This window comes from Cylas formicarius, unplaced genomic scaffold, assembly GCF_029955315.1.
Source record: "Cylas formicarius isolate icCylForm1 unplaced genomic scaffold, icCylForm1.1 PGA_scaffold_7__23_contigs__length_41026272, whole genome shotgun sequence".
Lineage (NCBI taxonomy): Eukaryota > Metazoa > Arthropoda > Insecta > Coleoptera > Brentidae > Cylas > Cylas formicarius.
The window spans coordinates 7,491,977-7,506,399 of NW_026844352.1; the positions used below are offsets into that span (position 1 = coordinate 7,491,977).

The 14,423-nt window shown below is 34.0% G+C and overlaps 1 protein-coding gene across 3 annotated transcripts in view; it reads left to right on the forward strand.

The window, feature by feature from the left end:
• LOC132704757 (uncharacterized) overlaps positions 1-14,423 on the forward strand; it is a 381,739-nt gene that overhangs the window by 320,077 nt on the left and 47,239 nt on the right. For all 3 annotated transcript variants that reach the window (XM_060674976.1, XM_060674977.1, XM_060674978.1), the window contains one exon: positions 5,304-5,348. In XM_060674976.1, the coding sequence (XP_060530959.1) occupies positions 5,311-5,348 (38 nt within the window). In that variant the 5' untranslated portion in view covers positions 5,304-5,310. The remainder of the gene's footprint in view (positions 1-5,303; positions 5,349-14,423) is intronic.

Sequence of the window (14,423 nt, forward strand, 5' to 3'; positions counted from 1 at the left end):
GCTCATCTCGTGCGTAACCTAAAAGTAAGAGTTACGCAGATAGCACCTAAGGAGCTCCATTAGTCCTTAAAGCGGTAGCGAAGTGAATGTGGAGAGTCATATTTTTTCGAAACAAAAATAACTTTTAATGTTAAAGTTAAAGAAGCAAACAGGAAAGGAATTTAAATTAGTCTGCACTGGATAACGGATAGTATGATACATCTGCGCCAAACGTGTAAACGAAAAGATAAACGGAATGGAAGTTCTACAATCTTTTAATATTTCAACTGAATTATTGTCTACGACGGTCGATTAAATGTTGATCCAGTATTATTTGTGGACCTAGAATGTTCACTAATACAAGAGGAGCGAAAGTACGAGCTCTAAACAACGTAATTGAACTATTATTTGTTTTTGAATTTTCTTTCCCACGATTTTTGTTATTTACTTATTTGTTGCAAGTAATTTTGTCTGTGTTAACTTATTTTTTCGCTTTAATATAAAAATCAAATGAGAAATATAAGATAGTTAATTGTATTTAATTATTATTGTACTGCCCCTCTAAATATTAACGCGCTTATCGCAAAATTGATAAGAAAAGACAATATGACTTTACTGATCGTTCATTCGGGAAGATCTTTAACCTCTAGTAAAGTTTAATGAGATCAAAATGCCGTTTATCTTTAGCTTAAAAAATGTTGGCGCAGTTTTGAGATACGCGCAATTATTGACTGCGACGTGGAATTAAATCGAAGTGTTTTCGACAAGAAAATAATCTTATGCCGGCGTTCAAAGTAAAAATGCTGAGGCTGAAATAATACCAAAATATTTACTGGAATCAATCACCCAATATAAACCAAAATGGCAAGGGCAAGTTAGTGACCCGAAATGTTTCGGTTTATCTGGGATAATATTAAATTTACAACCACTAAAAAGGGGGTTGGCTAGGGTGCAGTTGCTTTTAAATCAAACACGGACAACGAAAATTCGTGGAAGGATGCAAATGGCCCAACCTCAAGCCTCTAAATTCTTTTGACTGGGATCACACACTTGATGATAAGGTTTTATTGCGCTGTATATCTCCCCTTCCTTAGCTGTCAATATATAAGTTGATATGACAGATATACTAAAATCGACTATAAGAAAATTCTTTTATGTAGATTCTCATTTTATATTACTGAAATGAGTCTACGAAGTGTGTCAAATTCATGTCATTTTAACATCGAATAAAATAAATACAAAACTGTGATTTTATCAATTTTTTGATACTACAGGATAGCATTGCCATTTGTTTATAGTGCAAAGAAAAATGTTTGAAATTTTTTAGTCAACTCTCTTGTTTTTATTGATATTTTGGGATTAAAACGTAGTTAATAAAAAAATCCAGAATAGTCACATATTTTCATCCAAGAAAGGAACAGAATAAACTAAAAGTTTTTCAAACTCTGCCTAATTTTATAGTATCTAAAAAAATACAAAGCAAATAAATAGCCATATAAAGGTTGTATCAAAATCAATGTTTTCAAAAGCTGAATATGAAATATATCTATTTGTGATTAAGATAATTGTCTTTATTGGTGAAAAACAATAAACACAGAATTAAATGAGAAACACAGAATATAAATGTAAATAGTAGAAAAAAATAACAAAAAGGAAAAATGATGAAAACTGAATGATTTTATGTACTTATAAATTTGTTACAGCGATTTTTAACAGAAATTTTTATATTTTTATTAAAATTTTAAGCAAATAATTTAGCTAAGATTATTTTGTAGCTGAAATCAAAAAGAAAAGAAAATCAATCAAAATTGTAAACACAACTGTATCTCGCCAAGGTTGCACCGTAGGGCCTAGGAATTTTTTATGTTATTTTTTACTCTTGGCTTTACGTCCCTTTTAAATAATTTTTACCAAAACCAACTGTGTTAACTCATTCATTTTTCCGTTAACCAAAATTAAAAATTGATCGTTACAAATTACCGGCTTATTGTTCTTAGCGTTTAATTTGTTTGCATTAAAACCTTCCTTAAAAGTTTGTGTTGTGTTAACGGGAACCCGGTAGAGAAAATTAACATCCGAGTTGAATATTGAGTTCATTAATCTCGAAAAAGTTTATTATATTGTCTGGCATCGCGGGCAAACTCCAAACAACGTATTTATTTTTGGATTTATGATTAATTGGCGGTACATTTATTTCGGGATTAAATCGCGCTTAATTTTTTTTTGTCTGGTTTGAAATATTACGTGGTTAATCGGGGCGAGCGGTGAGCTTACAGCGTAATGTTATTTTTTAATCGCGCTCTAAGTAAATTTGATTTTGTTTTCTATAAGATAAAAAAGATTCATGCCCGACTGCTGACACTTTTTTTATATTTAGTAGTGAAAACAATTCTATTCAAAATTCGTACTGCCACAAACACTCCAAATGTTCAAACAACAGTATTCGCTTTTTGTAATAAATTTTGAATAAATGATTAGCGATTATTTCGTAGATAAAAGTTAATTAATTTAAGAAAACAATATTCTTGTAGCAAAAAGTTTGTAGTTTGTTAACCGATAATAATTTGCATAAAAGTTTTCATCTTCATCTTCTTTCTCAATCAACCCTACATCAGACCAGATGTGCTTGGATAATCTTTCAGAAAAACTTGTTAATTGTGATCAGAGTAGGACCACACCACCTACAGAAAAGCGCTTGTTCTGTAGGACCAAAATAATATAATATAGTGACAAAGAAAACATTATATCTCGGCGAATGAATCACCCTGGTAAGGTGTATGAAGTTATCTATTGCTATATGTAAACTTGATAAGCTTTAATCAAAATGAGATAAGGAAATATTGTGGTAAATACATGTGGATTGCATTATTTCCATTTTGCATTGTTTAGTGCATAATGTTAAAAGAACAAACATATTGGATTTCGGTATACAGAAAAAAAATAGTTATTCAACTAACTACAAAGTAATTAAGAAATACATAAAACCAACTGGAAAAAAACACAGCAGTACCTGCCCTTATTATTTACATTGAAACCATGATCCTATGAAATTTAAAGCTTTTTATTATACTTACCTTTTTTGAAGCAGTTGTTTTTTTAATGATCAAAAATTAATTAATACAAAAACTATCACGTTTTCCTTAAACGCAAGTAATTTGTATAGCTCACTTACCATTTTTTTAATGTGATTTTTGACAAAATTGCTAAAATTTTGATAAACATCTAATGTTCAGGGAAATTTTATAATTGCATAGCACATTGAATGAAAATTCCAAGTCAAGACTGAATGTTTCAGCTTTTGTGCATATATTGTATTACATAATAATAATAATAATAATAATAGTAATATGACTACTATGATGTAATATTGTAAATATATTACAAGAACATACCACAAAAGGCCTAAGTTAAAGTTATACTTTCTCACTTAACAAAACAGTTCAAAAGAAGGGAAAAAAGCGAAAGTAAAACCAAAAAAAAGTAGCCCATGTCAAACTAGTTATCTATTATTATTTCAGTTCAACTGCTCAGCCGTTTACGAGCAACTTTTTTGAATATAGGAGGTAAAATTTTAGGACTAACAGGTCTCCTGTTATAATTTAAATAAACCTGTTTCGAAAATAAGCAAAAAAGCAAATAAGGGTACTAACTTAATTGTGATGCAGCAGTGGAAGAGGGGTTGGGGGGGTAAATGGAGGATTGAAAAGTTGTTTTTTTTTAATTTCGCATTTCGGATAAAAAAAAACAGGTTTTTCATACTGTCTGAAATTTCCAATAATTTCGTGGCGCTTAACAAATGTAAATGATTTTCGTTGTTTTGAAAACGTTGAAGAAATGATGAATTGATGAATTGAATAAATTATAAAAATGTTTGTTGGGATTTGACGTAAAGTGACGCTTTTATACCAACAAAAACTTAATAATAGGCGCAGTTTTTCTTTTTTAAACATTATTGAACCGCTACAAACGTAAAATAACTGAAATAACAACTGGCAATGGTGACAAACCCGACACGTAAGTATTGTACAGGATCCATGTTTACTAAAACATGCGAACTTTGTGCATTTAAAGCGACAATTTCACAGCGTTCGCTTTCTGAACATGGTTCAGTAATTTTGCGCGTTCGACCCAGAAAAACACGTTTTAAAACTGACGAGCGAAAGGCGTTGCTATTCCACGAGGCGTTTGTCGTCAAATTAAATCTGGCAACGTTTAACACTGTTCCTTCGAACACAACAAATTGTGTTTTTAGTGTTTTAATGACGTACTTATTTACTTATTTGAAAGATTTTCTTCAAATCTTTGCTAGTTTTTCATTTTTTTTATTTCATGTATTCATTCCTTGTAAGAGACTTTGTATTTTTATGACCGTTTTGTAGTACCTACATGGTACGTGGTATATGCGCTCAGTCTCCTTTTATCCGCTCTCCCTACGTTTTTGCAGAGGTTGTTTAAATTGTTTCAATTTATTCTACATGGTGATGCATCCACTCAATTTTCTTGTACATCTCAACAGGACCACAATTTTTAAAACAAATTGTTTTTAATTGTTTGGGTGATTTTTGATTTATTTTTCAATTTTAATAATTTTAATCTTCTATATATGTTGCAATTATAATATAATTTGCATTTTTAATACTTAAATTTTATAATTTACTCTGGCGTTTATTGAGTAAAAAAATTGATACAAACTTATGTCTAGATTATTTTGCAATAAAAAATGAAAATCTTAAGACTCAAACATAATTTTGTGAGACCGCGTTCGATAGGTATAAGGTGCACAATTATGCACACCGAAAAAGGAACAATTTTGCTTTTAAGTGTTAAACTCAGCAACTTTCTGCCAGACAAGGAACACTTTAACCTTGGCGAGTTAATATTCCGTCTAAATATAATTCTAAAAAACTCTGGCGGGATTAATTAATTACAACAAACTTGCTATTGACGTTTAACTTCTAAACGATAATCGTTAACATTTACGTTGAGGGTTGCAAACGAGCGACATTTGTAACTTATATCCGTGTAGTAAACATAAATAAAACATTTTTTCTTTGAGAATTTTATAACTTAAATAACAAAGGGTTTTGTTTAACGACACCAAGCCGAACGGCTGTAAAAGCTTTGTTTGTGTTAGAGATAAAAGGTGTTAAAGTTCGTAGCCTGCAGGCGTTTGACAAGATTATGGCCTTATATTCAGGTAGTATGACTTTTGAAGAGTTGTTGCTGTGCGAAAAGATTCTTGCCATTTTGTAAATATTTTATAAATAGTTGCTACCCAGTAGTTAGAAGTATGCAGTACATTTAATTATTTTATTTTCTTTCAGGTTTAGAATGCTGCCGATCAAAGAAATCAGCGTTATTTTTAGTTGGTAAGTATGCTGATTAAATATTAAGAATAAAAATAATTTTAATCCTCTAAGACAAACACAAGACTGAATAGTCAGGATATATTATCATAATAATCTATCCAGTCCGGTTGGTTCTTGCGTTGATTGGTGTTGATATACATTTTATAGTTTTATAGTTCTTTACATGAAAATTGGTAAGAAAGCATACACTAATTAGCGACTTTACAATTCAATGAAACGTCTTAGGAAGTTAAAGTTCGAATGGAGGCATTGTTTTCTTATTATGAGTATCATGTTTGGGTTGTATGATTTCTGGTGATATTGCTTAAGAAATAGTTTGGTATCGTTCGCGATTCAGTGCCTTGCCTTGGATGCACCCAAATCTTTACGATTTAAGAGAATCTTTACCGGTTGCAAATCGAAATGGTGGAAGTCAATCGAGAAATATTTAATAACAATTATTCAACCAGTCTTTACAACTGCGAGCAACGAGATTTATGGATAGATTGTCCTTCGCTAATATTTAAGTGACCTTTAATTTCGCTAGTATTGATTGAATGCGCAATGCAGAAACATCCTTTGAGTTATCGGTCTTAGCAATTCCGTTCCTTTTTTTTTATACTTGGTCCACATTAAAAAAATATATCGACCATATTCCTGCCGTTAAAAATAGAGCTTAACGAAAACTTGTATCATTTAACGGGAAACGAAAATTTGTCAACTTTTCTGCCAGTTGCTGCATATCCGGACGCGATCTACGGCAGATTATTTTTCCAATACTCGCAAAAAAAAAATCGCAATATTTTCGAGCAAAAAATGGAAACAATAAATTGCTTTTAAACGGTTTGGTAGACTAGCTTCGAGCCGACTGCTTAATTGGTATATACTAAATGTGTTTGTCGCCTTCATGAACTTAGTTGTTGCAGTTTGGAATTTTTGTCGGCATGCCAGCATGTTTAGCAACTTTTCTCAAGTGAAGTTATAGGAAATTCCATATATTTCGTCATCCAAAAATGTTCTGCCCCTACTAGTTGACATGCGCATTGAGTGTGTTTTACTAACATTTTGACAAATACATTGTTACGTACAGCTTTTTAATTAATAGGTGAAAACCATAATTCTAAGTATGTACTTAGACTTAGACTTGTATGATACGTATGATATGATGAAAGGGAGTCTGAAAGATAATTAATTCATTATCCGTTTTCTCCACTCCCTTTTATTGTTTTTTTTTATTATTTCTATGAACTTCATTAATTCCTTTGTATTAATTTTAGTATTTTCTGTAATTTGGTGCATACTTATTGAGAATGAGTATTATTGCTACTATTATGATTTCGCCTGATATATTTTTCACTCCCTCCCCCGGGAACTTAGATATTTGATATTACAGGAGTTGAGCTCTGTGGGGGCCATTGTTGTGTTATTGGGTCCTTGGTGACGGTCTTCTCTGGGTCCTATAAATATCCTGACTTCCTATAGTTCCTGTAGAGATGTTAGGTCTCCGAGGTATTTCAACAGTTTTTTGATGATTATCGAGATCTTGGTCCTTGCTGATCTTTTCAGTCGCTAGTTCATCGTGGTTTTGTTGATATGCTCCTCCATGATCTCGCTAAGATATCTGCCGTGCAGATGTTTTTATCTCCTGGCTTACCTTTACTCTCCCTGGGCTTAAATAGTCTACTTGGTAAATGATCCTAGGCAGCTGCGAGTCTGAGTTAACAGTGATTACAAGATACTTCTATCCAAAATTTACCTTATGTTTTTGCTCAATAGCTTTAATGTTTGTTTTTGACGCCACAACTCTATCTTTACATTTGAGGGAATTATTTACTAGCTAGCTAACGGACGTAACGACGTGGATGGCTCAAAGAAACGTCTAAAACCTCTTAAAGGCAAATAGACCGGGACGTTTACATTTTTCCCCCTTAAAGAAAACGAGGAAAGTTGCGAAGGTAAGCGCTTAAAGAATAGACGCGGAACTAAAAACCAAGAAAATGACTGATGAAAGTGACCCGGTTTTAAGTTCGTATACACACAAAGCCAGCGTTCTTTGAGGTTAACCGACTTGCAATTGAAAATAATTTTCCCAACAAAGAAGTATGCGATGATATTATTGAAATGGATAAATGCTAAAAATAAAATCTCTAATAATCATATCGCAAACTGTACCGTATAGGTCGTTGTAAGCTAGACAGGCACAACAAAATTATTTTTGTAGTTTATCACTGACAAATAAACATAAAAAATAAGCAAAGAAAAATCCCGAAAAAAAGTTAAAAGCACAGCAGAATGTGATTTACCACAGATACTCGGATAGTTTAGGAATTATCTCCTAACTGTTAATTTTGAAAATATAATTTTAAGCCCTATACTTAATAATTAATAATTAATAAATGCAAATTATTCCATCTCTGCTAAAACTTAAACTAAAACAAAATACTTGATCAACACATATGAAGGAACGAACAAGTGAAAAATATAAGTAACTGAATGATCTTTAATCATAAAATTAAGTAAAATTAAGAAGTGGTCAATTGTCAACTATAAATTCCACCGTTACAGGGTGGCACATTATTGTGAGTTTAATATCTCCCATATTTAGCACAGTCATTCAACTGAGCGATCGAAATGTCAGATAATTAATTTCAGCTTTTTCTTCACGTCGACTAGAATTTTCAAGTTTTTTTTAATTAAAATTTAAAAGTAACATTTGCACTAAAAAGTCCAATATCTGACAACCTTAACTTGACTCGTGCCTCCCTCATAAGTACACAGTCAAACTGAGGATTCTTTGGGTAAAAATATTTTGATCAAATTTAGTTTAGTCTAAATGTTGATAAAAACCAAGATACAGGGTCCAATTGAAAATTAATTTGCAATTTTTCTACTTAACTTTTGAAAAATTAGAACCACTATGTTGCTTGTCTTGTTACTGTATTTGTGCATTTATTTAAAACAAAAAAGCTTGTTTAAAAAAAATATTTTGCTAATCTAAAAGCTAAATGCAAAAACCTCCAAAAATTTGTTCTGAGCAACATTTATTTCATGTATATATGTATCCCATGTATATTTTTTGACTAAACTAAATATGCCCTAATCAAGGGATCTAAGTGTTACTACCGTAGCACACCCTGTACAATTCTCCATTGAACCTTAATAAGTTGCTAATTGATGATTATTGGGTTTTCCACCTTCTTGAGCAAGTGTTGTCAGTGCGTTCAATGCTGTCCGAAAATCCTCGCGCATACATTACCCTTGCCAATTCCCGAGAATATACAAGAATGTTAACCACTAAGCTAAAGATGAGCACAACGTAGACAGCGAATTTATTCGCCTTTGTTTACGACTTAGGAAGCCTTACAATCGGAGCGTTTTTACATTTCCTCTGACGTCACGGCGTAATTAATCGAGTCGAACGTCTCTTGGAGGCCCTCTAACGATGTGAAACATCTGTCGTGGCCATTCTCCAAAAAGAAGAACTTAATTATTTAAAGTGCTCGCATCGAAAACTTCCTTATTTTCGGCGTCCCGGTTTTCGCGTTCCGTCGCCCATCAGGGGCCCTGACTCGCAACTTTGACAAATTAAGTCGTTTACGGGAAACAAGTCGTTTATTTCGGCATGTAAGGAGAAGCCCGGGAACAAACTCGGAAACAAAGCGGAGGTAATAGTTCTTATGCAGCTTTAACAAAATTGAGGAAAATCTGTTTCGGCGGTTTGAATTTTAATGTTTGCCGCTTCCGGAGACGAATTTGAATTGAGACGAATAATGTTGATATTAGACAGAGAGAAAACGAGCGCCTGTTTTTCCACCTGGAATGGCAGTTGCGAGAGATGTTACATAATGAACCAATGAATAATATGGTAAAATGGCTTAACGCAGAACAAGGTTCATATCCGTATCGCATTCATTCATTCTATAAGATATAAACAGTAAACGGGAAACTGCGCTAGGATTGGCTTGATAAGTGACTGTCTATGTACAACTTGACATACTTAAATAAAACGAGGAATATGGTTAAAAACACTCATTAAATAATTAGTTCATGTAGCTATACCTAGTTTCTTAATGCTAAAAAGTAGTAAAATGTAAATTCGCAATGACAGGGATCATTAAACAGGGTGGACCACTTAAAGGTTACTTCCGAAAGTTCAGATAAATTCCAACTATACTTTTCCTTATTTCAACTTTTAAAACCTACCAACCTCGAATCGTTCCCAAATTAGGATCACATTAATTTGCATATAATAAAAAGACGAGTTTAGTGAATGAAAGTAATGTCACAGCGGAGTTACTACAGGTAGTTTAGTAGAATAATAAAAACTAACCAAAACTCACCAAAACTATAATAATAATTATAAGAGCATGATAATTATAGAGGTGGGCAAATAATTGAAATATTAATTATTCTGAGATTAAGTAAATAAAAACTTAAATAGAAGTAAGAATAGTATGAAAAAAGAAACTAATTTTTATACTGCATAAGTTTCGTCCAGATAATAAATATTCCTGTTTTCCCTTCGAAACTGTTAAGTAGTCTTCAGTCCAGTTCAATCCAAGGCAGGTATTTTTTTTAAGTAAAACCAGTGTACTATTCTTCTTCTTCAAGTAATTTCAAATGATAGACTGTGCAAAATACTTCATTCCAGACTTTGAAGACATGTCAATATCGAGTTGAAAAATCTTAAGGATAATAAATAATAAATACTTTATTTATTTAGCATAAAGCTAAAGACAGAAAACAATCGTATTTACAAAAGTACAAAAGTACACAGAACAAAAGTATATAACAGCATATAAAAGTATATAACAGTATATAAAAGAAAAATCAGAATAAAATTTCAGACAATACATAAGTTTAATTAATCTTTTAAAAGCATTTAAATTATTACACTCCTTAATATTTTTTGGCTGCCTATGAAACTCTAACAAACCTTTATTTAAAATGGTATTCAACATATGTGTAGTTTTACATCTATTGCATCTATTGACTAGGATGAAATCGTACAGTTTCTAGTGTTATAGTCACGAACATTCTTAAAGTAATTAACTCTATTACCAATGTATGGCGGCATCATTTTATTTTTTATCTTAAATATAAGTATAAAGGCATCAAACATTACTTTTTGCTTTACACTTAATATTTGTAATACATTTAACATAGTCATCACAGGTATATATCTATTACATTTTAGAATTGCGCGTATTGCTCTATTTTGTATTTTCTGAAGTTCCGTTAGTGTACAGTGTTAGAAATAGAATGAAAAACAGAACAATCCAACACCACCGTACTATTCCACGAATTATGTATTAACAGTTTGAATGCAAATAAATCTCTGAGTAGCGTATTACCCGAGAGCCTAGAATTGAATGGCTTCGCAACAAATATTCGCTCCTAATCAAATCATCTCACAAAAAGACGTTTAAAAACTATGCGTCATCGTAATACTCTGCTTCAAATCAGGCGACCGGCGGCTGCTTGAGTTATGTAAAAACAATACTTTCGTAAATAATATGCCATAACAAAGTTCTTATAATCGGCGCTTTTCTAACACCGCCATACTGACAATGGCGACGATCTCGGCGCCTCACTGCTGAGCTAATTCCGAAAAGGAAAAAGTTAACCTGTCAAATTGACCAAAGGTTTCATTACTGTGGAGACCTCAGCGACCCACTTGGCTCTACCACTATCGGGACAGAGACCAAACTAAGACAAATAAATAAATAATATGCCATAACAAAGTTCTTATAATCGGCGCTTTTCTAACACGGCCATACTGACAATGGCGACGATCTCGGCGCCTCACTGCTGAGCTAATCCCGAAAAGGAAAAAGTTAACCTGTCAAATTGACCAAATGTTTTATTACTGTGGAGACCTCAGCGACCGACCCACTTGGCTCTACCACCATCGGGACAGAGACCAAGACTAAGACAAATAAAATGTTAAGGTAACTCACCTAATATTTTCTGAGTTACCTCGTCATCTCCCTCTAGAAACTCTAAAAGGTCCTTCACATCGCAAGGTAATGACCACTGTGTCGGCCACGGTCTCCTTCGCGGCTTTGGTGCCTACATTGGTTCCAACTTTTTTGATCTCATAACTGTTGTGGGTTAAACATTTAACAATTACGTAGGGGCCTCGGAATTCATAGCTGTCCTTGCTTATGTGCGTTTGTGAATCTCTGTGCATCAGCACGAAATCACCAACATTGAAATGGATAGTATCCCTTCGTTTTCAATTAATACCTTCCATACTAGGTTTTCATGATAACCTCTTAGCTACACGTTGCATGTCTGACTTTCTGCTTCGTAGTGGACCCATATCTAAACTAACTGTTTTCAAAAGGGCTTGGATCAAGGGTGTCAAGCTTTTGATTCCTAACAAAAGCTGTAAAGGTGTAGTCTGCGTAGATTTTTGGACTGTCCTATTCAAGACAAATTGAATCTTCCATGGCCCACTTGGCCATTCTGACTCAACTCTTGTTTCAACCCTCAGAAGATTTCTTATTGTTCTGGTGTATCTCTCCGCTTGTCCATTACCTCGGTGTACATCTGAGGTGATGAAGTGATACTCAATTTTCCACTCTCCCAAATATTAATGTTGTGTTTTTAAACGATGTCCCAGGATCCCTAATTATTCTTTTGGGTGTACCAAACAAAGCTAATATACTTTAAACTTTCTCACGAGTTTCTGCAGTAGTAACTGATTTCATGGGTAAAAGGATGCGATATTTGGTAAATGCGTCCACTATGTGCTTGTATCCATCAGATGACAGAGGAAGGGGTCCTAAACAATCCATATGCAATGTGTCGAAGGGGCCAGTGGGTTTCTCCAGCGGACTTATAAATCCTTGAAAAGGGCCTGTCCTCTTTTTCTTTACTGCGCACACTAATGTAGCTTTTAACGAAACTCCTCATACGGGGAAACCAGAAATATTCAGTTATCGATTCGTAAGTTTTCCCAACGCCTACATGGCATGGCTCGTCGTGAAAAATCCGTAATAATCCCAAACGACTCTATCTCGGAACGTACCATTGTAAATTTTCGGTTCCTTCTGAATTCAAGTGTCGGTGATAGAGCATTTCATCTTTTCCTACATATTGCTTTTGGTCTAAACTACCTTCCTTCAGTCGTTCAAGCAAACGTCGTATCTCTTCGTTGCCCTTTTGCTCAACATACGCCCAATTATCATGAGCAACTCGGTGAACAGTCACTGGATTGCTACTCAAGTAATCCACATGAGATAGACCACCAGGTCCTTCTTATTGGACGTCGCTTTTATAGCGTTGCAATCCGTGACAATGGTAAACTTTATACCGAGTAGGTATACGCGAAAATGCTTCAAAGTTACACGAAAGATGACAAAAACACTATAAGTTCAGAAACTATTTGACAGTTAGCGTTCGTCGCGGCATTACGAACAGTTCACAAATTCCATGCACAATGAGCTCAACTAAATCGTTTTCTGACCACTTGGCCCGTAAACATTTTAATTTAACATAAGTTTCGTACATGTTTACTCGCGGACTATTAAATCTTGCTGCGTCATCAAACAAACGGCCTAAATTCCTTTTCGCAGGAAATAATTCAAGAAAGTCTTTGCGAAATGTTGCCCAGTCCCGAATTTCTGGGTCCCATTGTTTCCCATTGTTCCCATGATGCAAACAACTCAATTTATGTTTTTTTACCATACAAACAGAACTTGGACTACATGACATCAATGCTAAGATTATTATTGCACAGCCATACAAACACTCGATACAGGTCATCAGTGATATCTCGCTGCATTTCTTCGATATTCTTACCAACTGCTGCTGTTTTTCACAACTTTAGCTAGATCATTAATACACAGAAGAAACAATAATGGCCCCCAAACCGGCCTTTGTGGTACCCCATGATCCACCAAGATAGACTCAGACAGAGATGACTCATACTTTACTTTTTGTAAGTAAGATTTTAGCCAACCCAGGGCCAAGTGCTTTTTACCTATATTTTCTAGCTTATCTTTTAAAATATCTCTATTGACAGTCTCAAAAGCTATTCTAAAGTGTAAAAACACAGCCAAAACAAAACTGTTGTCATCGGCAGCCCCAACAAATTCATCAACAGATACTAACCATCGCAGTCTCGCAAGAATGTCCCGTTCGAAATCCCGATTGACTAGAGACAATTAAATTGTTTTCGTCACAATGTCTCTGCAGTTGCTCCTTTGCAAGGAGTTCCAATAATTTTTCGTACACTGGCACGGTGTTGATCGGTCTAAAATTAGAATGCAGCTTAGTACCTGGAACCTTCGGCACCGGAACCACCAAATATGACTTCCATTCCTCTGGACGCTGCCCTTTAGAAAATAACGCATTGATAACGTCCAATATTCAGTTTCCAACCACCGCAAAAGCATCCTTAAAGACTCTTGTTGAAATGCCAGATTCACCCCCACCAACGTTTTTCATTCCACGCACAATCCTTTTTAGGTGAACCAATGACATGTTTTCAAACCTCGCGAACTCCGTGACGCTGTAATTTTCCGTGTCCTGGTTTAGATCTGTAAACACTTCAAATTAACGGATGGTCTAGCTATTGCCGATATAATATCTTCAATGCTCTGCACAAAATATTTTTTAAATTTACCAGTCCCTGTTCAAAAACAATTTCCCTTGCACTGGATAAACTTTTATTCTTGATTAATGTCTTCAAATGTTTCCATAGCTCTCTTGAATTTTGCTTCTTTTCATCTATCACGTCTCTGAAGTATTTGTCTTCTTCATACCTTATTTTATTAACAATGTTGTTAATTATTTTTTATATGTACTCCAATCTCCAACGTCTCTGTGACAACAGCCCTAACATAAATTTTATCTCTTTCTTTCATCGTTTGCCTTATTTCATATGTTATCCATGCTTCTTCTCTATATTGCTGCTTCCTTGTTGATTCCAGTTCTCCTATTTGTCGTGGTACATTGTTCCAGCTGATAACCATCAATGTTTATTTCGGTACGTTCTACCTCGGCGGACACGTATGTTTCGGACATTAATAATATTTTCGGCCTCCAACCAAGCAACGGCTCCATCCTATATTCATCCTCTGATTC